The 27418-nt window shown below is 43.3% G+C and overlaps 1 protein-coding gene across 1 annotated transcript; it reads left to right on the plus strand.

Moving 5' to 3' along the window:
- Window positions 1-1005: 1005 nt before the first annotated feature.
- Window positions 1006-25965, plus strand: AMZ2 (archaelysin family metallopeptidase 2). The gene is given in 8 exon segments (XM_054975860.1): window positions 1006-1436; window positions 5625-5907; window positions 8304-8477; window positions 9196-9219; window positions 9222-9323; window positions 15639-15802; window positions 22846-23022; window positions 24916-25965. Coding segments are annotated over 7 exon segments (1068 nt in total). The 5' UTR covers window positions 1006-1436; the 3' UTR covers window positions 25060-25965.
- The last annotated feature ends 1453 nt before the right edge of the window (window positions 25966-27418 follow it).

Below are 27418 nucleotides of genomic sequence, written 5' to 3' on the forward strand. Positions count from 1 at the left end.
CATGAAGCTAGCGAGGCTTCCTTTTGGGATTTGGGGTCAGGTCAGGGTCTTGTTTATTTATTCTATTTATTTATGTCACTTATAGTCTGCCTTTCTCACTGAGACTCAAGGCAGATTACATAGTATGAGATTAGTGCAATCAGTATCAATGACATTTCTATACAGTGTCAAGGACATTTCCATAAACAATGTCATAGGGTAAATAAATACAAGTTTACAAAGACATTAGCGAGGATACAATGCAGAGTTGAAAAAATGCTGAAACAGGACACAATCAATTCTAGGACTAAGATGGGTAGTTGTGTTTGTCTGTAGCACTGGAAAAGAGGAAGAGTCCAGTAGCACCTATAAGACTTAACAAAATTAGTGGTAGGGTATGAGCTTTTGTGAGCCATAGCTCACTTCTTCAGATATTGAAGTATCAGATATCTGGTATCTGAAGAAGAGAGCTGAGGCTCACAAAAGCTCATCTCCTACCACTAATTTTGTTAGTCTTATAGGTGGTACAGAACTCTTGCTCTTTTCCAATTGTAGGACTGACAGTAGACAACATGAAGCACAGGTAGTACATAGGAGTGCATTGTTTAAACTGTACACAGGGAGTACATAGGAGTACACAGGAGTGCATTGTTTAAAATGTACACAGGGAGTACATAGCAGTGCATGGTTTAAACTGTACATGGGTAGTACATAGGAGTGAATTGTTTAAACTGTACACAGGGAGTACATAGGAGTACATAGTTTAAACTACACAGGGAGTACATAGGAGTACACAGGAGTGCATTGTTTAAACTGTACACAAGAAGTACATAATCTAAAGTGTACACAGGTAGTACATAGGAGTACATAGTTTAAACTGTACACAGGGAGTACATGGTTTAAAGTGTCCCCCAGTGGCACATAGGAGTGCATCGTTGAAAGCGAGCACGGGCCGTACCCAGGAGTGCCTAGCGTACACTGTGCCGCGTGCAGGGCTGACTAGGCCAGGCCGCCCCGCTCCCCGCCTGTCTCCTCAACGGGCCTCCGCGGGCGACATTTTCTCCTCCTCGCGTCGAAGGCCGTCGTGAAACGAAGCGCCGGGAGCGGCTCGAGCGACGCGCCTCCCGCCCGCCCCCGCCCAGCGGAAAGCGCCCAGGCGGGTCTCCGCAGTCGCCGCACAGCCCCAGCGAGGCCCGCGACGCCCGGCCGCTTCTCGGCCTCGCCGCCGGGGCCTGAGGGCGGGAGCGGGAGCGGCGCGGAGGAGGCAGGCGGGACGAGGCCGGGTGCAGCGCCCGGCGCCCAGCCAGGCCCCGCTGGGGGAAGCCGCCGGCCGAGCAGAGCTGCGAGCCGTTGGCGACGGAGGAGCCGCCGGGCGCGGCGGGAAAGGGCGGCGGTGGAGGGGCCTGCAGGGCCGAGTGCTGCCCGGTGGCGCGGCTGTTGTCCGGGGAGAGCCTGCGGTGAGGGGAAGGGGCGGCAAGGGCTACTCAGATAGGCAAGGGCGCCCTCTCGGGCCTCCATGCTCAAGGTTTAGACATCTTTATTTCCAATATTAATAAACCTAGCCCTTTTTTAAAAAGTTCCCGCGGACAGCAACACATTTTCTTTTAAAATTTAGAATTAAACACTAGCTGGCATAAATCCAGGCGGCCCCATCAAGCAAAGTGTGTTTGGTGGGGGGGTTCCATCTTCCAGGCTAGTCCATGTTGGGAGAAAGTCTTTTTTTGCAGCTGCCTTTACTTGCTTCGCAAATAAGAACATTTAGGGTTGCCAGGTCCAGGTTGGGAAATTCCTGGAGACTTTGGGGGTGGAGCCTGGAAAAGGCGGGGTTTGATGAGTGGCCTCAGCATGGTATAATACCATAGAGTCCGCCCCTCCAAAGCAGCCATTTTCTCCAGGGGAACTGATCTCTGTCACCTGGAGATCAGTTGTAATTCCAGGAAATCTCCAGCCACCACCTGGAGGCTGGCAAACCTAGCCAGCCTCCAGGTGATGGCTGGAGATCTCCTGGAATTACAGCTGATCTCCAGGCCACAGATACCAATTCTTCAGTAGAAAATGGCTGCTTTGGAGGGTGGACTTTATGGCATACCATGCTGAGTTTCTTTCCCTCCCCAAATACTGCCTTCTCCACGCTTCAACCCCTCCCCCCCAAATCTCCAGGAATTTCCCAACTTGGAGCTGGGAACGTTCAATTTATATACCGCCTAACAACATTCAATTTATATACCGCCCTTCAGGACAACTTAATGCCCACTCTAGAGCGGTTTACAAACTATGTTGTTATTATCCCCACAACAATCACTTGTGAGGTGGGTGGGGCTGAGAGAGTTATGAGAGAGCCCTGACAGGCCCAAGGACACCCAGCTGGCATCAAGCAGAGAAGTGGGGAATCAAACCGGGTTCTCCAGATTAGAGTCCTGCCCCTCTTACCCACTACATCAAAGTAGCTCTCAATAATAATAACATTCGATTTATATACCGCCCTTCTGGACAACTTAACACCCACTCAGAGCGGCTTACAGAGTGTATCATTATTATCCCCACAACAATCACCCTGTGAGGCGGGTGGGGTTGAGAGAGCTCCAGGAAGCTGTGACTGACCCAAGGTCACCCAGCTGGCTTCAAGTGGAGGATTGGGGAATCAAATCCAGTTTGCCAGATTAGAGTCCTGCTGCTCTTAACCACTACACCAAACTGGCTCTTAAAATGTATTTTAAAACATTCAAGTTTATATCTCCTAGTCACAATATAGTACTAATCCAGGTAATGATTCTTTTGCTGACCCTAAGACACTCCTACATTCAACAGTTGGGAACCATCGAGAGCTTTATATGCGCTAGGCTTGCAATATTGTATGTGCTTATTTGGGAGTAAGCCTCTTAAGGGATATATTCCAATCTGAAAGGTGTCTAGTGTGAAAATGTTTCAATAAGACACATTCTTCCGATCTTTCAAGCCCTGTTCCAAAACCTTTCTTTGAAATGCGTTACCAGAATGTTCACATGTAAATTCTGAAGGAGTAGAGAAAATGCTGTTTAGTGTAACTCTATAGCTTAAAACCTATAAAAACATGTCTTTATGTTTGCATTTGGTTACAGTGACTGTTCCTGGGAATCGTAATCTTTACTTAAGCTATTGACCATTCAGATTAGTTGACAGTAATTGTTAGACTTATTGCTGATCATATGCTTAGTTCAGATGTTATGGTCAATGTATTCTGTACCTGTGGTTTCTCTCTTCCTCACCCCCTCAATATGCACTTCTGGGTTCACATTAACCAGTGCTTTCTATGATATCTGACTTGGACAAGTTAGCTATAGCTTGCTTCGAAACCAGAAATGGAAGCTACAGTTTAAATGGTTAGTTATAACGGCTTAGCGATAACCAGGGCTCATTTTGAGGGGGAATGTGCAGGAACGCAGTTCTGGAAGTTCTCCAAAAAGGTCACCTGTCAGGTGGCCCTGCCCACGTGATTTTTAGCCATTTGGGGCCCATTTCAGCCTGGATTGGGGCCGAAACGGCCCAATTTAGGCTTAAAATGGCCAGGATCAGGCCCCAAACAGCCAGGATCGGGCCTCTGACAGGTGGTGGATTACTCTTCTGCTCAGCAGCAGCCCAATCCTGACCACTTAGGGCTCCTTTTCAGCCATTTTCAGCCCCCTTTTGCCATTTTGGGCCCAATTTTGGCCCTGAATGGCCAGGATTGGGTCCAAAACAGCCAGGATAGGTGATGTCAAGGGGGTGGGGCATATGCAAATCAGTTATGCTAATGATGCACTTCTGGTGATTGTCAAAGGGCATGGCATATGCAAATGAGTTGTGCTAATGAGTTCCTGTAGCTCTTTTTCTACTAAATGACTCCTGGCTATAACTACTCAGTTCAGATGTCATGACAAACTGCAAGTTAACCAGGAAGTGCAAGAAGGAGTTGGAATGCAAGAAGGGAGGAGGGAGGGCATGTTTTTAAGGTTAGGCTATGGTTTGATAATGATGACTAAGTTCAGTTACCGGTCTGGTGTCCGGGCTATTTGCACATTCATATGAATAGTAGAATAGTTTTATCAGTATATACATTTTTCTTAATTTGCATAATACATGTTTCAGAGTTCAATTTTTCTTAGTGCTGTATTTGAAATTCCTTGGCGCAGAGAGTTTCTTCAGAGCACAGTATAAACAGCTCTGATAATGACTTGCCACACTTTAAAAAAATGTAGATGGAGCCAGAAGTTGACCAAATGCAGTCTTAAGGGGGACAAAGTCACTTTACAGCAACTTCCCCGTGTATAACCACTGTGACTGTAACAAAAGGTGTTTGAATCCATTCTTGAACAACAGGGAATAGAGAATCCTGTTCGTTCCCTATGCTGCCGGTTGTTTCATAACAATTATTGTTGGACTTTGTTGAAGGGAGGAGGATGGGCTTGAAAAGCTGTGGCTCCGATTTGTTAGGGCAGTGCTTAGGAGTAGTTTAAGAAGACTTAGGGCCAAGCTACAAGTGACGAATGACACAGGTTAGACACTTGTCAGCTTCCCTCAAGTTTTGATGGGAAATGTAGGCATCCTAGTCTTGCAGCTTGGCTCTCCAACTGCTGTCCAATGGACTTTTAAACTGTCACTTGTCCAATATTCTGCCAAGCTGCCTACATTTCCCATCAAAACTTGAGGGAAACTGACAAGTGTCCAACCTGTGTCATTTGTCACTTGTAGTTTGGCCCTTAGTACGGGTCATACAGAATGCAGGAACCATTAGAGCCAGTTTGGTGTAATGGTTAAGAGTGGCAGGACTCTAATCTGGAGAGCCAGGTTTGATTCCCCACTTCTCCACTTGAAGCCAGCTGGGTGAGCTTAGACTAGTCATGGCTCTCTGGCACTCTCTCAGCCCCACGCACCTCACAGGGTGTTTTGTTGTGGGGATAATGATGACATACTTTGTAAACTGCTCTGAGTGGCATTAAGTTGTCCTGAAAGGCGGTATACAAATCGAATGTTGTTATGATGATGTTATTATTAGAGTCTTGGTAGAACATGAGCTGCTAGATGAGTGATCTTTTTTCTTTATTAAAAAAAAGATAGGATAAAATGGACCACTGACATGATGTATGGAATGAGATAGGTGACTGGTCTTGCAGCAAGCTGGTCTTGTCCAAAAACAGAAGCTGATTGTGAAACTAAAGTTGAGTTTGGGAGGAAAAAACCGGATGGGAAAGAGGAAGCTGAATGACACGTGGACAGTACATGGGTGGCTGCTGAGTAAGGAGTAAGATGCAAAATACAGCTGGTGGTTGGGTGGTTACTTATAAAAGGAATACTAGAAGCAGGGCTTTTTTTCTGGGGAAAGAGGTGGTGGAACTCAGTGGGTTGCCCTCAGAGAAAATGGTCACATGGCTGGGGGCCCCGCCCCCTGATCTCCAGATAGAGGGGAGTTGAGATTGCCCTCCGCGTCGGCAATCTAAACTCCCCTCTGTCTGGAGATCAGGGGGCGGGGCCACCAGCCATGTGACCATTTTCAGGAGGTTCCAGAACTCCGTTCCCCCGCGTTCCCCCTGAAAAAAAGGAGGCTGTGAGGTGGTGAGTGGTGGAATGAAAGAAGACCGTGTGCAAATGAGAGACAGATTTCATAACTGATCTTTCCCTCTCATTACTAGATGAAGGTGATTAAACATTCTGAGGAGGCCCTGAAGGTCGCCCTGATCTCCAAGGACACACAGCTTGTGAAGCTGTATGACAAGTTTACACCCAAGGAGAAGCTATTGCTCAATGAAGCGTTCCAGCCACACTGCATTCTTTTTAAGCCCATCACTCTACATTCTGATTCAGATTGGATCTCCTCGCACCCAGAACCCACCCAAGATTTTGCACAGTTTTATCACGACCCTTGCCGAAGCACCCCTTCTCCCCAGAAGAGTCACATTTATATCCAGCCCATTGGTAATGCCTCCATGATCAATTAAAGAAATGAAATGTGTGACTGATGGGAGTATGCAAGCCATGTTGAACAGGCCTTGACAAATTTTCTTTGGCTGGAGGAACCATCCTAAGCATTTAGGAACCAGTCTAATTCTTCAGCCTTTAGGGTTTTATATTTTAATGACCACGTTTTTTCTAATTATTGCTACCACAAAGCAAAATCCTAGCTACTTTATAGTTTGTTGTAATTTCATTACAGCCATGACAAGTGTTATAGTGTGTAAATAAATACAGGACTAACCATGGTGGTCATCGCTACAACAGAAAGCAAATCTCTAACCCTAACCTAAACTCTCCCTAATTTTTTTGTAGTTTCATTATTGCTTTAATTAAATATTGGAGTCAATGTAGAAAGCAACTGGTTAAGGAGTGAATGTATCTGCCACTATTGAAGGGTATAAGGTTAACTTATAAAGCAGCAATGACAAGAACTTCATACTGTTTTATGTCATATGCAAAACAGTCTGATGTGAAATGATAAGTTTTGTACTTCTGAGAAGCACAGCTGCAAATACTAGGTTCCGCAATTAAATTTCTAGGTGCCATGGCAACCTGGAAGTGACACCTGGGATTTGTCAAGCCAGGCTTTTAAGTATGAGACACTGATGGGACTTTCCTGCCTTGAAGGAGCCTTCTCCACATTGATTTCTGTGCTTAAGAATCGTCTGTCTGCCACAGAAAATCTGTAAATTGCAGAAGATCGTAGCGCATGTATAGCGTGCATGCTCAGTTCGTGCAGAGCATTTATTAGGCCTGTTGGTTTTTACACCTGCATGAACTGAGTGTGATCTAAAACGCAACCCAAGCATTTTCCTGCAGATTGCAGGGCAAGATTAGCAGTGCTGGCCAAGCTTTGACTTGTATTTGAATAGTCTCATTAATTTTCAAGGAACTCCAGCATTTTATGGAAGAAGTCCTTAGAGTTTTAAGGGTATGGTTTTGGTTAAACTTTTATCTATCTGTGAACCAAATCCACAAAATCCTGGACCTGTAAACACTTGTTAATACGCTTTACTTGTGAGAATATCCTTTTTTAAATGGATTGAACCACTTGTGATAACCGAATACATGCAAAAGTGCTTGCAAGATTAAGAAGACTCTTTTGCCTCCGTTTATTACCAGTGCTTAAAATAAAGTGGACAAAGCTAAGCATAGAAGAATGTTCTCAGTTGTAATTAACATTTTAGTGCTTTACTTCCCCCCCCCCCCAAAGGTGCTCTGGCAATGCAAATTACTGTTTTCAGCATGATTTATACACAGGGGTTCAATGCTGGTGACAGTGAATTATTTTATTTACTAAAACATACCCTACCTTTCCTCTTGGCTCAGGGTGGCTTACAAGCAGTAATTAAAGCATTACAAGTTAAAACCAAAGAAAATGAATGTCCCGCCAGTACTTCTCTCCCAAAAGCTCAACAGTGTCATTTTACCGTTGACTTATGTGAGCATCTTTGGATCCACATGACTCAGTCCTGCACTTTACAACAATGGTATAAATGTGTGGTCTGAGTTTTTTTAGATTGCACTGTTCGGCTTTGTAACTGCTTTCTTGAGAAAGGTAGGTGTCATACCTAAACCGTACATAAGCAATAACAATAACATACATACTACCTAAATGGCATGACTTGTTCCGTCCTTGCCTCCTTTTGTGTGATGCCGTGGTCCAGAGCAGAATTCTGTATCTGCTGTGAGAGTGTTGCAGCACCATTGAGGGAGTGACATCTGAGATATGTACAGGCTCTGGCCCAGTACTTGTGTCCATATTTCCTTTGACTGACTACTGCTTTGAGCATTGGACAGTATTTCACAATAAAGATGAGTTAGGAAACTAAAGAAAGCTGTTAAGGCATATAGAGATTCAGAGCAAGTTACAGATGAGGTGTAGAGAAAATTTACTTTGGTTCAAGTCCTATAGATGTTCACAGACTTAAGATACATAGTTGTTTACTTGAGTATTATTGCAAGCAATGGAATTTAAGCATGTTTACTGTATTCTAGGTTGTACCGTTCATATGCAACCATCATTCTCAGGGTGCATGCTAACCCTACCCTGTTCGCTCCTTAGAATGGTGGTCTGGCATTGTGACTCTTTTCTCCACTTAGGGTCATGCCTAATGGGACTTAAGAACACAAACATTGCAGTTTAATACAATAGGATTTGGGCTTGCCTAAATATTTCTGGATGTTGACCTTGAGTTCGTTTAATGAGTTCCAGGATCACCCTAGAACTTGGTCTTTGACCGGGCAATCAAAAATTGGATTCATGATGTACTTTCTCACAGGGTTATTCTTAAGATAGAGAAGGTAAAGATTGTAAAGCATTTTCATGACCGCCTGCTTTTCTGAACTTTCTTCAGGTTCTTTTGGAGATTCTAGAGTTAGTGCAGATGTCTACATGAGATGGCTGAAGGATTATTGTGAAGCCTTTTACAATGGTCTGGCTGTAAGAATCTTGGGGCCGGAGCCAGTTTCGCATACAAATTGCGCTTTTCGAGTCAATGAACACACACACAATCTACAGATTCATACAGGTACTGAGAACAGATAAAATGCTGTTGAACTGGACGTTACTTCATGGCTCGAATCAGTTTTACCAATTCTGCTTTATAAATCTGAGTGGTTTTAAAGTAATAATACTGCAGTTTTGTTGGTAGAAGAAAGAATGAGTATGCAAGGTACTGTTAATCAGAAGACACATTTTTTAAAAAAGTATCCCAAATGTTTTTTTTTCTTTTCAAAATCATGTAGTCTTATGTCAGCTTCATGATTTTGAGCCTTTGGGACTGAAAACCCTGCTGTCCTCTTGATTATAAACAAAGAATTGAGGTTGGCATTTCAAACCTGTTGAAGTTGGCAGAAGACAACAGTTGTATCATTGCAAGCTAGGTAACATCTTAAAGAGGCACCTTGTAGGATGATACTTTTGTGTTTTTGGACCCTGATCTACTATAGTTGCCAACTTTTTAATCAGTCACTGTGCCTTTAAAAGCAGTTTAACGTGCAGCAACTGGCAGGCCAGGTGCTCGTGCTGATCTCTGTCCTATGAAAAGTCTTTCTTGCTAGCATCTGCATATCAACCTAAAAGGCACATATTTCGATTTTCTGTTTATAACAGTATTACCCTTTGCCTATATTTCCATTTCACAATTTTTAAATTCTTAATTCCACTTCTTTCAGGTTTTATGCGTAGCATGTGTATTAGGGATTAAGGGTGATATCGTAGCAACTCTGTGTGTGTTTTTCATGCAGGACACCTCTTGAAATACTTAAAGAAAAAAAACCAACGGATGCCTTCTGCATTGTGGGAATAACAATGATAGACCTTTATCCAAAAGATTCCTGGAATTTTGTCTTTGGACAAGCCTCTTTAACTGAAGGTACGTCAATAGTTCAGGTTTACGTCCGTTTGATCGTACACAGCTGAATACTTTCGGTACTGTACGCCTCTTCTGTTCCTAGCGTGAGATAACCTTGAGGTCCTTTCTGCATGGCACGCTTTAAGATCTGGTGCTTCATGCCAATCGGTACTGAATCGGTTTTGGCTTCCTGCATTCGGCGCTGCTCGACACTGGAGCGATTTGGAATTACTTTTTATTCCAGACATGTTAAGATGTATCTGTTGGAAGCCACTTTTTTCAGAGGCTGCAGCCAATGTCACTTTAAAAAAAAAATGTAGTTCACGCGTCATAACATTGCAATGTTGGAACCCAATGTGTCCACCATCCCCCGCCATTTTTTTATTTTTAGTATTCTGGAGAGACAATTGGCAGTGGAGTTCTAGGGGGGGAACCTACCAAGGCTCCACTAGCAGATTCTGCTGGCAGCCATTGCAGTTCTTTGTGATTGGTCTGGTGTGGTTTGAGTTGTCCGCTTGGCACAAAACAGCGCCTCTCTGCCAGAGCAAAATGTTCAAATGCTGCCGCCCAAACAAAACAGCATTCTCATTGGCCTTCTCATGTCATGTGACCGTGTTCTGAGATGGGGAGGGCAGATTATTGAGATGTCCCCCTCCCTGCGTTTCCAAATCATCATGACCATGAGCCCTCGTTGTAAAGAAAGGAAATAAAGTAAACCCAAGAAATGATCAGTGGAGAATGCGGATCTCCCGTCCGGAAACAAGACTGATATTGTGCTTAAAAGAGTAAAATGCATGAACGTCACAGTGTTGTGATTCTCCCCTATTTATAAAAAAGGGGGGGGGGGCGGGGTTGGATGCTCTGTTGCTTGAAGTTTGCTGTCAGGCTTCTCCGAACGCCAAAGAGTTGGTCAGTTGAGGAAAATGTAATTTGTGGGCACAGTTTACAAGGTTATGCGTTCGCAGTCTTGATTTCACAATGCAGCCATATAAGAAATAACGTCTCAGTGTTACAACCCTTCCCTCTTTTTTTAAAAATAATAATAAAGGGGGTTTATTTATTTATATCATTTATAGTCCGCCTTTCTCACTGAGACTCAAGGTGAGTTACACAGTATGAGATTAGTACAATCCGTATCAAGGACGTTTCCATACAGTATCAAGGACATTTCCATAAACAATGCCATAGGGTAAATAGATACAAGTTTAAAAAGGCAAGAATCCAATACAAAGTAGAAGAAAATACTGAAACAGAACATAATCACTTCTAGGACTGACATTAGACAACACAAAGCAAAAATAAAGCACAGGTAGTACATAGGAGTACACATTTAAAGCAACAGATAATATGTAAGGCAACATAGTGATGAAGTCTATAGCGAAGCATCTGAGACCCCCATCCCTACAATACAGCCTTCCCATTTGAGTAAAAAGCCTTTTTGAATAATTCGGTTTGCATCGTTTGCAGAAAGCCAGGAGAGTGGGGGCTCTCCTAACCTCCTCAGGCAGGTCATTCCACAGGGTGGGGGCCACCACAGAGAAAGCCCGTGTACGGGCTCCTGTTGATTTCTCTAATGTGCAGCCTGGCACCTGCAGGAGACCCTGTTCAGATGAGCAAAGCTGGTGTGGAGGAACATAGGGAGGGAGGCAGTCCTGTAGGTATGCCGGCCCAAGGCCGTGAAGAGCTTTGTATGTAATAACCAATACCTTGAACTGCACACGATAACTGATAGGTAGCCAATGGAGTGACTGTAGGATGGGAGTGATGTTCAAGCTCCTGCTCGCTCCCGATAACAGTCGAGCTGCAGCATTTTGCACTAATTGGAGCCTCCTTGTTATATATAATGCATTACAGTAGTCAAGCTTTAGTGTTACCATAGCATGGAGCCAGGTGGCCAGGTCGGCCCTGTCAAGATAAGAAGCTATCTTCCAGGCAAAGAGTGAGGTTGTAGAAAGCATTTTGTTTTTTTGCTGCTGCCTTAACTTTTTTTTCTAGTAATAGCGCTGGATCCAGTATAACTCTTAGGCTCTTCACCGAGTCAGCAAGGGTCAGACAAACTCCATCAAAAGAGGGGAGTACAATGTCCTTCAAGATCTCTGCCTTCCCAACAAGCATCACTTCAGTCTTGTCTGAGTTCAACTTCAATTTGTTGTTTTTCAGCCATTTCACCACGGCTGTCAGGCAGCGATCCAAGATTTCTACTGCATCCTGTGGGGACCTGGATAGCGAGATCCAGAGTTGGGCGTCATCTGCATATTGGTGACATCCAACTGAGGGAGAGTTGGGGAGGGTTTCCACTAGGTGGCCAACCAATCAGCACCCAGGGAAAGAAAAAGGGTACGGGAGAGAAGCAGTATAGGACTAAGAATTCTGCACACATAGAAGATGCTTCAATGGTAACTTAGCAGCAGCTTTTTTAAAAAGTTGATATACGTGCGTAGGGAAAAGGTCGGAGGGGGGGGGGAAGCCAGGGAAAGTTCAATTTGCATCTCTCTCCTGCTTCCTTTTCTCATGTGGAACTGACCTGAGACTATAAATAAAGACATCATTACTTGGGCCTTTCTGGAAGCACTCTCACTGTGGACTGTGAATTTTTTTTTCAGGTGTGAGCGCAGAGAAACTGGTTTTGTGAGTTTGTGGCAGAAGTCAGCCGTGCATAGTAATGACTGGCAGCTCTGTGACAACCTTTCACACCCTCCCCCATTCCTAGAGCAGTTTTTTAGCCTTAAGGCACAAATATAAGTACTGTTTTAAAAAAAAAATTACAAGCACTTTTAAGCATAAATAGATTTTGTCTAAAAAATTTTATAAGCATATAAGCAACTGTGGTTTTTGTGGGTTTTCCGGGCTGTATTGCCGTGGTCTTGGCATTGTAGTTCCTGACGTTTCGCCAGCAGCTGTGGCTGGCATCTTCAGAGGTGTAGCACCAAAAGACAGAGATCTCTCAGTGTCACACCTCTGAAGATGCCAGCCACAGCTGCTGGCGAAACGTCAGGAACTACAATGCCAAGACCACGGCAATACAGCCCGGAAAACCCACAAAAACCATCGTTCTCCGGCCGTGAAAGCCTTCGACAATACATATAAGCAACTCTTTTTTTTTAATGTAGACTGCTTGACTGAGTATGTTAGAGGGAGAGCAAACTGGCAAATGAATGTGTTTAAGTCACTGATAAATATCTTCAGGTTGGTTCCGTCTATCAAATGCAGCAGTTCAGGAAAGATGCATGCAGGCTTTTGTCTTTTCGAGATCTCTTATTAATGACTTTATAGTCATTATCCACAAGGGGTCAGTAGCAGCACATTTGAAGTAGATGTATAAGGTAGACTTCATAGACAGAAACAGCTGTCTCTAGGGCTGCACTTAGACCTTAACCAATTGCAATTTATTTGTAACGTAAACAAGCCTGAAATCCTTGGCCTCGTGCATTTCCTCTGCCCTCACATGCCACACAGAGAATGAAGATTTCCTAAAGTGGGAAATGGGCAAACTAACTGGAATGTGTTGCGATGTCCAAATTTGGGTTGTGCAAGTTTGTTTCTTGCATATAAACAGGGTTCCAAACCATGATTTATGCCCTATAATTTATTTATTATTATGCTTTATAATTTAGTTCTCATGTTTGTATTGTGTCCTTTCTCCCAGGAGTTCAGGACAGTGTGTTCATATTTTATCATCATCATCTGCTAGAAGTAGCTTAGAAAAATTTTGCAGTTTGCAGTCATTTTTTTTCCTGTTCAGAGATGAGGATTAATTGTGAGGCAATAGTTCTCTGCACTCTATGCCACAAAGGCAGCTTGTGTACAATCAAATGACCACAAACAATAATCTTTAATATAAAACACTTGTGTAGAGTTGACTTTTATTACTTGCTGCCTTGAAGTCTGTTGGTCAACAGTACATGACTGGCTCCAGAGAAGAATCAGTCACATATAAACACAACAGGTATAGCAATGGATTTTAATTAATCTTAGTCCATGTGGAATGGTGATGAGAAAGGTTGAGTTTTTATATGGAAAATTTAACGGTATTCACACTTGGTATTCACTCTTGTTCTGAGAATGGAGATAGGTAGAATACAATGGAGCAGGTGGGACATTCTAAAGTCTGTGATGATACTGAAGGTCCCATGGGAACCTATCAGAATTTGGCCCACATAGTCTTCTCAGCCTCTTATCTTTACCCAAGCTATATTCCTCCTCCCACATGATCTCAGTAGAGTACCCTCATCATCGCCTAAAGCGTCTCCTCCAGCCAAAAGTGTGATACAGAGCCGCAACAAACATTTCCAGTTTCATATCAGACCCGGACCCATTTAGATCTGGCTGGTATGCAAAGACAGCTGCCTCTGAGGAGCTAGGGCTCACTTCTTTGGACCCCCCCCCCTTGCAGCTGGACGGGTTTTAGTGTGGGTAGGGGCCAGGGACAAGTGCTTACATGCTGCCTAATCAAGGATAGGCAGTACGGATGGAGGCCCACTTCTGACTTTCTAGAAATAATACTCTTTTTATCAATAGTTTTGGGTTGGTAGTAGAGGTGGGCACGGTCTGGAAAACGAACAAAATTTTTGCATGGTCTGGCCCAGTTTGTGGTTCGCGAATACAGTTTGTGGGAATCACCTTTTCCCATAAATTTTAGTCCGTTTGGGCCGGTCTGTTGGTCCATGGTCCATAAGACATCCTGATGCTGATCTATCAGTTCTCTAGGCAATGGAGAGGACGTCCGCAGACCTTTTGCAGCCCTTAAAAACTTAATAGGCAGCTCTGCCTGCCAAGCAGAGAGCTTCCGTTCTGCTCTATGCGAGCAAGGAGGAAGAATTAATTCCCTAGGCAACGGAGGGGTGGACGTTCTGCAGCCAATCTTAGCATTCAAAACCTTGATAGGCAGCTCTGCCTGCAAACCAGAGAGCTCCCATTCTGCTCTATGTGAGCAAGGAGAAAGAATTAATTCCCTAGGCAACGGAGGGGTGGACGTTCTGCAGCCAATCTTAGCATTCAAAACCTTGATAGGCAGCTCTGCCTGCAAACCAGAGAGCTCCCATTCTGCTCTATGTGAGCAAGGAGAAAGAATTAATTCCCTAGGCAATGGAGGGGTGGACGTTCTGCAGCCATAGAAACACCAATCTTAGCCCTCAAAACGTAGATAGGAGCTCTGTCCACCAAGCAGACAGCTCCCATTCTGCTCTATGTGAGCAAGAAGAAAGAATTAATTCCCTAGACAACAGAGGGTTGGACATTCTGCAGCCATAGAAACACCAATCTTAGCCCTCAAAACCTTGATAGGCAGCTCTGCCTGCCAAACAGAGAGCTCTCATTCTGCAAGGGAGGGGTGGGCGTTCTGCAGCTGGTCTTAGCCCTCAAAACCTTGATAGGCAGCTCTACCTGCCAACCAGAGAGCTCCCATTCTTCTCTATGTGAGCAAAGAGCAAGAATTAATTCCCTAGGCAACTGCTGGGAAGGTGTCTGTGTGGTGAGTGAGGGGGCTCTTCCCCCACCCTTTTCTGTTTGATTTCGCCTCGTTGCAACTTTTTGGTGCTGCTAGCCAAAGCAAGTCAATTGGCATTTGTGACTCCAGTATCTACTGGAAGTTTCCTGGAGGTGGCTGCTTTGGGGTCTGTAACTTGGATGTCCAAAATGCAATCTTGTCCAAACTTGGAGGGTGGCTGGAGGAGAGGCTGCTGAAGATTCTCTGCGAGTTCGGGCTCTCTGGGTGTGAAGGGGGTGGAGCCAGGGCTGCTGGAAGTGACAGACCATGGACTGACGAACCAGTCTGTGAACAGGGCTGGTCCGTGAAAAGTTCGTGGTCTGTGAAAATTGACCACGACAATCGGGGTTTTCCTGGTCCGTGCCCACTTCTCGGGGGTAGCTATGTTGTTCTGCAATTTGAAGAGCAAGAATGAAGTTCAGTAGTAACTTAACAGCTAACAAGATTTCCAGGATATAAACTTTTGAGAGTCAAAGCTCCCTTCATCAGATACCTTTTATCAATTAGTAGAGTGTAAATTTAGCATCTTGCCAGTTTTTTTGTTGCAGCTCTTTCACTGGTGACTGTGCAGTTCCTGTTAGGGAGGGCTGTACATGAGAAGTCACACTGTGACCAGTACAGCTGACCCCGCCCCTCCCTCGTGCACTTTTGGCAGTGGTGGATGAAATGGAAAACTGTATTTTCTGATGTATGATGATGTGGTTTTTATTGTGTTTTAAAATGTATTTACACTTCTTGTATTATACCTGTTGGAATCTGCCCTTAGGCCACTTGTGGGGAGGGTGGGCTAGAAGTCAAATCGAATCAAATAAACAAAAACAAATAACGTGATTTCCTTTTTCTTTGTTAAGGAATGGGGATCTTCAGCTTTGCAAGGTATGACAGTGACTTTTACAGTGTAAACTACAAAGGCAGGTTAAAGACTGCAAAGAAACTTCCTCTAGCTGACTATTCTGTTTTTGACGGTTATTATACTCCTGAAGTCACCAGTACCCTGCTTCTGAGATCCTGCAAAGTGAGTGTTTAAACTCCTGATATTACATTTTATATTGAAATCTAATATGTGCCTCATTACTAGGGATGTGCACATACAGAAAATGATTTGTAGCTTGTATTTTTAAATAAACGTCATTTGCTTTTAAAATGAGCATATTGTTTAAAAATATTTTATTGCATACACACAACTAATCTTCAGTCACACAGTGTAGATCCTTGTGCTAGCTGTTGCCAAGGCAACTTCTTAACAGTCTGCACAAATAAGATCTCCAATGGCTAATCAGAAGCCCTGCTAGGTAAAAACCTCATCTGGTTGTGCCCACTTTCTAAAAACTCTTGGCAGGCACCAGGCAACGTGTTGGTGGGCACCATGGTGCTCATGAGCACCACATTGGGTACCCCTGCAGTAATCTAACCTAGATGTAGCCAATAATATAATCTAGATGTAACTGCATGTATCACATCAACCAGATCTTTTCTGCCAAGGAAAGGCAGCAGCTGGCGAATCAATCTGTCATATTCTCGAGTCACCCCTGCTGAACTCCTGTCTGCCATGTTGTTTTGAGGGTCCCTGGTCTAGCCTGGCTCCCTGGCCAAGGGCCGCCTGATTGGCCCAGGTTGCCCAGTGCTCCCTGGAGGTGCTTGAGGGCTCCTCCCTTGAGACGTCAGAATGGTGGGGCAGGGTCGAGATGGAGTCCCCTTGTGGTTCCTGCCCTACCTGAGAAGCCACCACTCCAGGCACCGTCCTCTCCTTTTTCCTCCTCGGTCAGGAGTCTGAGCCCTCCTTTAATCCCCTCTCCCTCTCCTATTGCCAACCCCGCCCCCTCTCCCATCCACCCACACCAAGGGCAAGTCTCAACACCTGGGCCAGTTGTGGTCACACCTGCTTGTCCCACCTCCTCCTAAGTGGACCATTGGGCTGGCCTCCCCTGTCAGACATGGGCCCGGCATCAGGCGCCAGATTGGCCCAGCTGCTTGGGCTCCCTTGCCATGGCCAAACCTCCATTGGGTTGGCCAAGCTGCCTGCTCAGTGGGTGGCAGGTGCTGCCCTCCTAGGGCTGGGCTTCTGGCCAGACTCTGCCCTTCTGGCAGCCGACAAGCATGGCAGGCTCCTGGGCCCGGCCGCACCTTGGGCTGGCTGTGTCTCCGTCAGAGCATGCTGCCGCCATCATCTCTGTGGTCCTCTTCCTTCGCTGCTGCATCCCTCGCAGCTTGTCAAAACACTCCTCTGCTCTCCTCCACTGCTGTTGCTGCCACTGTTTTCCTTGCTGCCACTGTTTTCCTTGCTGCTGGCTCCAGCGTCTTCGAGGGGTCTGGGCCTGGGGTCTAGGTGGGTTCGGGCTAGGTCATGCGGGGATTCTGCAGGGCCTTCATTGGGCCGGAGCGCCATCCCTGGACACACACTTCCCCTTGGGCAAGTTGTGCCAGGCACCTCATCTCCAAACATCCAAGACATGAAATCGGCATTGGCGTGCTCTCTTTGTGGTCGATGTCATAGCAAAAAACAGAAAGGTAAAATGGACAGGTACCACCTTAGAACTTGTGTATTATGGTCCTTCATACGGGCCAGCCACAGGAGGGGAGTGTGATCCATCACCAAAAAGAAAAGGTTATTAGTGAGATAGTATTGCACTGCCCACTTGACCACCAAGGCCTCCTTTTCCACCATCGCGTAGTTCCTTTCTGCTGGTTGAAGTTTGCGGTTTAGGAACAAGATGGGGTGTTCCTGCCCGTCAAACTCCTGGGACAGCATGGCCCCTATGCCAGTGTCCGATGCATCGGTCTGTACAGTGAAAGGCCGAGTGAGGTTGGGATTTGATTGGGCTGGGGCGCCGTCCCTGGACACAGTCAAAGTTGGTAAAAGGCACTCCTGGCCACAGCTGCCAGCTGCTTATCCAGCAGTAGGTCTGGGTCTAAGAACACCCCCCAACTATGGACCTTTTCCTTCAAGAGGAGCCCAACCCCAATCCAGAATGGTGACACCTTAACTTCCGGGTCATACCTTCCACTCATCAGTAGCACTTCCATCTTTCTGGGATTAAGCTTCAGTTTATTAGCTCGCATCTACTCCAAAATTGCCTCCAGGCAGTGGTTGAGGGTTTCTACTGCCTCCCTGGATTTGCAGGAAATACAAGATAGAACTAAGCCTCATCTGCATATTGGTAATAGCCCAGCCGAAATCTCCAGATGACCTCACTGAGTGATTTCATGCAGCTGCTGAAGAGCATAGGTGGAAAATATGGAGCCTTGCAAGACCCCATAGGTCAGAGGCCAGTGGGCTAAGCACCAGTCCTCCAGTACCATCTTCTGAAACCTACCCTCCAGGTAGGAAAGGAACCAATGCAAAATGGTGCCTTTCAGTCCCAGTCCAAAATAGTGATCAAGAAAGAGGCCAAGATCAATGGCGTCAAAAGTTGCAGAGATGTCCAGAAGAATCAACAGAGACACAATCTATTGTGCACAGTATGGCTATCGTCTTATCTAGTTAGATAGGACATACTTTTTCTTTGTTTCTTTTTTTTTTTTTTGAAAAATTTTTTATTGGGTTAGAATCCATTATTTTTACATTACATTCAATTTTCCCCAAATTTTTCATTCCTAACCCCCTCCCTTTCCCCCCCTTTTGTTGACTTCCAACAGCTTTCCCACCCTTTGTCCCTTTTCCCTTACTTCTATTAAATTCCTCTATCTTAAACATATATACATTTTCTATTATATTAAGCAGTACATCCTTAACTACTTTTCTCATTATATACCCAAACTGTAAGTCTTTGTTTCCCTCTTAAGTAAACAATTTATCCCCTTTTCCAGTTTCTAATATTTCTATATATCATAAACCATAAAAATCTTATATTTAAATCAAACAATTTGACTTATTTTCTATGTATTCCTCATTCTATCTTTTTATGGTAATTCTATATAGCACATCACATAGTCAATCAATTTGACTCTTCTGTACATTCAGTTTGGTGCATATAAATCTTATCAAAGAAAGAAAATATTGTTAGTTATTCACTCCTTATATTTAAACCTTATCATTAATTATTTTCTGTCAATATTCTATCTATTAACCTCTATATATCTAATTATATATCAATCTGTTAACTGCTTATTAATTCACATTTATCTCTTCGTCCCTCGGTAAAGTCACCCCCCTAAAAGTATACTTTTATTATACTTCAGTAGTTCTCAAACTGCCACAGTTTTCCTCCCACCTCCCATTTCTTCTCCAGATATTGTTTCAGCTTCTCCCAGTCTGTGTTAAACTGCCCTGAGTCCAGATTTCTCAGTTTTCTTGTCATCTTATCCATTTCTGCCATGTACAGCAATTTGTAGATCCAATCTTCAATAGTTGGCACTTCTTGTACTTTCCATTTTTGCGCATACAAAAGTCTAGCTGCTGCTGTCATATAAAATATCAACGTCCTATGATGGGCTGAAATTCCCTCCATTCCCAAGTTTAGTAGCAGGAGTTCTGGGTTCTTATTTATTTGAAATTGTAAAATTTCACTCATTTCTCTTATTACTTCTCCCCGGAACTGCCTAGCTACCTCACACGACCACCACATATGATAGAGGGAGCACTCATGCTTCTTACATTTCCAACATTTATTAGAAGTATTCAAATTCCCTAGCGCAATCTTCTTTGGTGTCATGTACCAACGATAAATCATTTTGTAAATGTTCTCTTTAATATTAGTACATGTCGTTGTCTTCATTGTAGTTTTCCACAAGTATTCCCATGCCTCCATTGTTATTTCTTTATTAAAGTTTATAGCCCATTTCACCATTTGTATTTTAACTGTCTCATCCTCGGTATACCATTTCAACAGTACTTGGTATACCTTGGATATTCTTTTCTTATCTTCTTTAAGAAGGGTCTGCTCTAGTTCCGAATTCTCTATTCGTATACCTCCCTTTACAGAGTCCGAGTTATATAAGTCTCTAATCTGTCTGTACTGGAACCAGTCGTAATTAGGTGATAGTTCCTCTTGCGTCTTTATTCTAAGTTTAGCTGCTTCAGTTTTAGTTATTTCTTTATATGTTAAACATTGTTGTTCATTATCAACAGCTCTCGGGTCTATCACCTCATACGGAACCACCCACAAGGGAGTTCCTTCTTGTAAATAAATTCTGTACTTCTTCCAGATTGTGTATAAACTTCTCCGTACAAAATGATGCAGGAACATCGAGTTGACCTTTGCTTTGTCATGCCATAAGTATGCATGCCATCCAAATATTTTTTTATATCCCTCTAGGGCTAGTAGTTTCTTGTTCTTTAATGTCATCCATTCTTTCAACCAAACTAGACAGATTGCATCATGATAAAGTCTCAGATTGGGCAGTTGCATTCTGCCTCTTTCCTTTGCATCTTGTAGAACTTTCACTTTCACTCGAGGCTTCTTGCCTGCCCAAACAAAATCTGATATTTTCCTCTGCCATTTTTCAAATTGTTTAGAGTCTCTGATGATTGGTATTGTCTGTAGCAAAAACATTACTCTTGGTAACACATTCATCTTAACTGCTGCAATCCTACCCAACCATGACAAATTCAATCTGTTCCATTTAATCAAGTCTCTCTCTATCTGAGTCCATAGTTTTTCATAATTGTTTTTAAACAAATCTATATTCTTTGCAGTTAATTCGACTCCCAGATATTTCACTTTGCTTGTTACTTCACAGTCCGTTGTTTCCATTAATAGTTGTTGTTTCTGCTTAATCATGTTTTTACATAGTATCTTTGACTTCTTTTTGTTGATATAAAAACCTGCCAAATCTCCAAACTCCTTAATCTTATCAATCACTCTTGGCATGTTCTCCAGTGGGTCCTCTACAATTAACATTATATCATCCGCAAATGCTCTGACCTTATATGAATAGTCCTTTATTTTAATTCCGCGAATTTCCTCATCTTGACGTATTTGTATCATCAGAATCTCCAACACTAAAATGAACAATAATGGAGACAACGGGCAACCTTGTCTTGTTCCTTTACTTATCGTCAATTTCTTAGTCAATTCATCATTCACCACAATTGCTGCAGTCTGGTCTCTGTAAATTTCCTTAATTGCTCTGATGAATCTTTCTCCCAGTTGTAGCTTTTCCATAGTGGCAAACATAAAGTCCCAGTTTAAATTGTCAAACGCTTTTTCAGCGTCTACAAAGAAGAAACCAACCTCTTTGTCACAACGCTTGTCATAATATTCAATAGCATTGATCACTGTCCTTAAATTGTCTCTTATTTGTCTGTCTGGCAAAAAGCCTGCTTGTTCCTCCTCTATAACTTCCGAGAGCCACCCCTTCAATCTCTCCGCCAGTATCTTCGCAAAGATTTTATAGTCATTGTTAAGTAGCGATATGGGTCTAATTTTTCACATTAGTCAGGTCTTGGCCCTCTTTTGGGATCAATGATATGTTCGCTTCACTCCAAGTAGCTGGAATCCTTTGATCCCTTAAAATTCCATTTATCACCTCTTTTAGGAATGGTGCCAGTTCATTAGCCATTACCTTATAAAATTTAGCCGTAAGTCCATCTGGCCCTGGCGCCTTTCCTAGATTTGCAGATTGTATTGCCTTACTTATTTCCTCGTCAGTTACTTCGCTGTTCAGCTTGTTTCTCCAAGCTTCCGAGATTTCTGGAAGTTTGGTCTTCTCCAAATCACACGGTATGCCACATCTAGGATAGCCACAATTTCCTCCTCCTCCTTCCCCAGGTATTCAGCCAACACCTCAATCATCTGTTCTTGCGCTGATTTTCCATCCACTTCTGGCAAACCACGAAAACGTAGCTGCTTCTCCATATGTTTAGTTTCTGCAACTGACATTCTCCCCTTCACCAATCTCATCTCTGTTTGTTGCGTGTCTATTAAATTCTCCATCGCGTCTTCTACTGTTTTAACTCTCTGCTGCGTTCCTTGTAATTCACTACGAATCGTTTCCATACCTTTTTTCACTTCTGGCAGCTCCGACTTTACTGTCTGTGTAACCTCTTTAACCTCTTTAATCAGCTCCAATTTCGTGTCCTTAAGCTCTTTAATCATATCTAAAAGTTTTTTGTCCAGATTTTTATCCAGATTTTCTATTGCCGATTGCCACTCTTTTTTCGACATCGTGGGGCTTGCTTTAGCTCGCTCCCACGACTCTGCTCTCTTCCTTAACTCCGTGGCGTAAAATTAAACGTTTTTCTTTTTCAAATGTCCCAATCTTCTTGCCAAAATTAAATTTTAAAGTGTCCAAAATGTCGGGCGTCTTTTCTCTATGGTTTCTCTATGATGTTGTAATCCAAAATGGCCTACTTCCTTTTCCGCTGAAGCCGCGACCCTTCCCTTTTCAAAAATGGCGATTCCCTACTTCCTACCCTCCAGCAAGGGCCGCTTCTCTCCAGCCACTCTATTGTTATTACGCACTTCCTGTCTCCCGTCTTCCCACAGCAGGTCTCGCGATGGTATCTTTTTCTCACAGCTCCAAAGCCACAGGTATTCAAAACAATAGTCCAATTTCTTTAATAACTTCTTTAAACTTAGTCTCTTTTCCAATACAACTCCTGCCGAGTCTTCACCTCCTTTTCACTAGTCTGTTGCAGTTTAAAAATCTACTTTTTTTCCTCTCTGTTTTTGTCAATCTGTCCCGTATCAAAAGATAACGATCTTTACCTTCTCTTCACTTTTCTCGGGTTGTAATCGCTGTTTCGATTTTAAGTTCTCCTCTCAGCTTCTTCCCCCAGTCGAAGCTTGGGTATGTAGGTCTTATGCCAGCCGAATTGGCCCCAAAACTGCCGCAGAGATTGTAGCCGACCCGTCGCAAGGTGGGACCTCAAGGATCGGGGGGAGACTCGTTGTGTAGAGCCCCCCCTCGTCCGAGATCTAGCTCACCCTAGGGTCTTGAGCGTTCTTTGCCTGCTCCCCGCCTGAGAGCAGTCGGCCGCGGGCTATTTTCACCCCTCCGGCCGGTTAAAACGGCAGTCCGGTCAGCTCCGCAAATGGAGCTGCGTTAGACCTCCATGAATCCCAAACCGGAAGTCACTTTTTCTTTGTTTCTTATTTGGCCATGTCTGTGTTTCAGACTCTGACTCATGAGATCGGGCACATCTTTGGGCTCCATCACTGCCAGTGGTTGCAGTGTGTCATGCAAGGGTCCAATCACCTGGAGGAAGCAGATCGACGTCCACTGGACCTTTGTCCTATTTGCCTGCGCAAGTTACAGTCTGCCCTTGGCTTCAATATTAAGGACAGATACAAGGTACAAAGAGACTATGATAGCAACAGATCACTTTGCCATTCAGGATGGACCTGTGTAGCCTTCTGGTCTCAAGACCTACCAAATGTTAGAACTGGAATGTAGGATTAAAAACTGGTATATACATTACCCAGGCAGTGTGGGAACTACAGTAACACCCCTCCTGCCCATGCTGTAATGTAACATGAGAAGTTCCAGACAACATAAGAGAAGCTCAAAAGTGTAGCTCCTCCCATGTGGTCCTGACAGTGGAAGAAGTAATATATCTAGAACCCAACCAAGAGGCACTTGATTCCCCCTTTGCCATGAAGCAGAAAGATCCTCTACCATAAAATATTCATTAAATGTTTACCACAAGAAAGTACATAGAAATTCATGTTTGGGTTTGTTATTTTATTCATGTGACATTTGCATTGGTTTCAGTGGATAACGCTCTCCCACCTGACGAAGACAACTGTGGCTCTCGAAAGCTTATGCTACAGTAAAGTTGGTTAGTCTTAAAGGTGCTACTGGACTCTTTTCTACTCTCCCACCTGTAATTGTTTTTGTCATCCACCCAACTGTAATGAAATTACCTCTTACTCAAGGAATGCTCCTTCTCAAATTCAGGCAGAGTGGACACCTGGAAGCAGAGCAATGTTTTTTTTCCATCTGTCCCTTTCAGTCATGTTGAGGAAAAGGGTGGGAGGTAGTGACCTATTTTAAACCAAAAGGAGCACACAGGCAAAACAAGGTAAAGCCTCTCTCCCAAATCTTATCTTTCCATGTTACACTCTCTGAAGTATTTGATTTTCTCCTAAGAAGCCCATTAACTCCTCAATGGATACCCGCAAATTAAGTCATGCTAGTCAAGGGCTAGAAGAAACAGTCTGAAATGAATGACCCTAACACAGGATTCATATGCACAAACGTACACATTATTGGGGGAAACGGGCGCAGACATTCCAGTCAAGGATGTTGCCGGGAACATGAGCGAAGGTTCTTTGTTGGATGGCATAAACACAGCATAGGCCAGGAAATGGAAATCAAATGTAGCCTTGGTCATCGTGTTTACCCCAGATCCCATCTAACTGTAGAGATCCCGGATGCTTCAGAGGAATAAAAAGTAATGATGTGGGGGATAATTTGCTTATTAACCTAGTGGGTCACATTAACATTACTAGTGGATCTGTAGAAAATAGTCCAGTAGCACCTTTAAGACTAACCAACTTTACTGTAGCATAAGCTTTCGAGAATCACAGTTCTCTTCGTCAGAGACGTCAGAGACTGGACTCTTTTTTAATTTTGCTACTACAGACTAACACGGCTAACTCCTCTGGATCTATGCTAGTGGATCTGTGCTTTTAATTTAAGATTATATAAAAGGCCTTGTCTCCTGTTAGATCCATGTGACTTCTTAAACTGTCCAATTTATGGAATTTGCTTCAGAGTCTTGTAGTTCTCAACCCTCAACTGTCCTAGATCGTCGCAAAGGCTCTGCATGTTAGAGACAGAGTTAATTATTGTGATTTTCTCAAGGTCCAGTTGTGTTTTATACACAATTCCCTCTTTATATGGTGATAAGTCCACAGATCTACCACACACAGTATGGAGAAAAGTTTCTTTGTATTGATTTCTGCCACTTTTCTGTGATGCAAAAGTGGCTTTTGTTTATTTCTTTTCCCGCTTATCTTGTGTTAGTACTTAAAAGGCAACAAATAAAGATGTAAAGAGGCTGAAAGCTTCTGAAGGAAACTGATGTGAAATATGCATAAAAGAAGTCATTGTTGGTAAAGAATCTAGCTCCCATGCCAAGCCTGTTGATTTATGTTCTGTCTCTCTCCCTCTCTTTTTCTCTTTGTTATCGTTTACGCCTACTGAAGTAAGACTTATAATCAGGGTTTGCATTTCTTCTAGGCACTGAAAAGATGGATGGAGGAAGAAACGAATGGAACTGAAGCTGAACGCAATGAAGCCAGTCTGGGTTTGCAGAAACCTTTGGAAGCATTTAAAGAAAGCTATGACCGGATTGCCAAATGCCTAGAAGTGCTGCACGAGTAAAATCATTGGGTATGTGAGTTGAGAATTGACACTGCTACTAAAGCACCGTGATGATAAACTTATTATCTATTTCAGGTTAAAATTTAAATAACTGGTTCAACTTTTAGTGATCTGTTGATTTTGTGAGTAAAATTTCACATATCTTAATTTTAGATCCAGAGGAGTTAGCCGTGTTAGTCTGTAGTAGCAAAATCAAAAAGAGTCCAGTAGCACCTTTAAGACGAACCAATTTTATTGTAGCATAAGCTTTCGAGAATCACAGTTCTCTTCGTCAGATGCATGGAGGGCAAAAAGAGAAACTGGTCAGATATAGAGGAGGAGAGGGGAGGGTGGGGTAGATGCAAACAGCTCCTTCTCATATGGAGATCAGTTTGCTTGTGTAAAGGTTCAGAGGAGTTTTCCGTGTTAGTCTGTAGTAGCAAAATCAAAAAGAGTCCAGCAGCACCTCCAAGACCAACCAATTCCACTGCAGCACAAGCCTTCGAGAATTTTAGAGTTCATCCTTTGTTCCAATATATTGGATGTAGCATCATGCAGCATGATTGGTTTTCCCTGTTTCAAAACATATCACCTACGTTGAATGGAGGGCAGAAAGCCACATATGTACTTATTTTTGAGATATTTGGTAACAATATCATTATTTATCAGAAGCATGGCTGTGTAGTATTTCCTTAACTTGTTGAAATAAGCAGCAGTAACTGTCAGACATACACTGAAAATGCAAATATATCCTGTTCTGTGTATTGTCGAAGGCTTTCATGGCCAGAGAACGATGGTTGTTGTGGATTTTCCGGGCTGTATAACTGTGGTCTTGGCATTGCTCTGTTCTATTCTGTTCTGTCTGTCTGGCTAGTACTGCTCATACAGTTATCGCCTTAAGCAGAAATTAAAATGGGAAGAACCTTACTTAATGTCATTTCTCTGGTATTTAACTATTGCCCCTATATATTTTGCCACAGAAAGAGTAACAGAGAACAATTCTGTTGGAGAACAATCAGTATAGACATACTAAAAAAGTAGAAGTTAAATATTATCTTTCTAGGGTCTTCAGCGCATACTCTGGCTATGTTTGATAGAGGCATAATATATCCAGTCATAGAAAAGGGGAGGATGCCCCTGAGCGGTTTTATTTATATTTAAAAAATTAATATTTTGCACTTTTAACTAAAAGCTCAAAAGGCAGCTCACAAATATTAAACTCACAGTACAATAAACAAATTTTTATAATCAGCAGAATAAAATTAGTAGCATAAAAATGAAATGAACAATAAATGGCTGCAGCAGACAATAAGCTGTAATATTAATCCATAATTAAATATGTCAGTAGTACATTCAGTAGTACATCCTAAGAGCAAAACCAAAGATAAAAATTATCTTCATTTCATGACAAAGCCTCACCAAATTTCATGCGGGGATATGGGTGTGGTGAGGGAACGCTGAAGTAAGGCACAGAGACGGTCCCCGTTTCTAGTTGCCATCAGCTTAACTTCTGAAAGCGGCAAGCGGCTGGGTCTACTAAAGAGAAGCTCAGCTGTCAGGCACATGGGAGTAGATGCCCGAGCAGTGTAGGGGGCTTTAACTGGTTGCTAGGCTAGTTTTTTCAACACTGGCAATATTTGTTCCATATTATTTTTTGGCCACAGCAATCTCACTACTACATTTTAACCGCCTGCGAGTTTGAAACGGTCTTCAGAGGCATCTTCACACAGAGTGCTTTACTGCAGTCTAACCTGGATGGGAATTGAGTATGGATAACTGTGGTCATGAACCTGCTTGTTTGTTAAAATCCTTATGCGCTGTCTTTTCCGACATAGTAGGACAAAGATGGTTGAGATACTCAGGGAGGAATGAAACCAGTGATCCCAGTTATCCATCTCAGACTCCTAGTCCAGAAGAATACCATGATTGATGGTATCAAAAGCTGCTTTAGAGGCCTGGCAGAAACAACAGGGTGCATACTGCCTCTGTCCAGCTAAAACTCAAGGATACTTGCATTTGGTCACTAGTTGTTAATATTACTTGCATCCAGGGACAGCATCTTCAGGAGGGATCTCGCACCTGCCTTTTTCAAGGTGACTCAAACCATGCTCTTTTACAGCGAAGCATTCACATACTCCTGGACCTAACTGAGCAGCGCTCTCTGACATGACGTAGTAAGCCAGGGTCAAGCTTCTCCAGGCTAGTCGTCAGAGTCCTTGAGCCACAACAACAAGTGCAATTATTCTGTCCTCTGATAACATCCCGAGATTGTCCTGCAGGAATGACGACATCCAAGTCAGAGCAGATTTAAGTGATTTTATCTGCGATATATCTTGCAAATAAATCACATAAATAAGTGTGTTACCTGTTTTAATAGCCC

The sequence above is a fragment of the Eublepharis macularius genome, chromosome 4 (assembly GCF_028583425.1).
Source record: "Eublepharis macularius isolate TG4126 chromosome 4, MPM_Emac_v1.0, whole genome shotgun sequence".
Classification (NCBI taxonomy): Eukaryota; Metazoa; Chordata; class Lepidosauria; order Squamata; family Eublepharidae; genus Eublepharis; species Eublepharis macularius.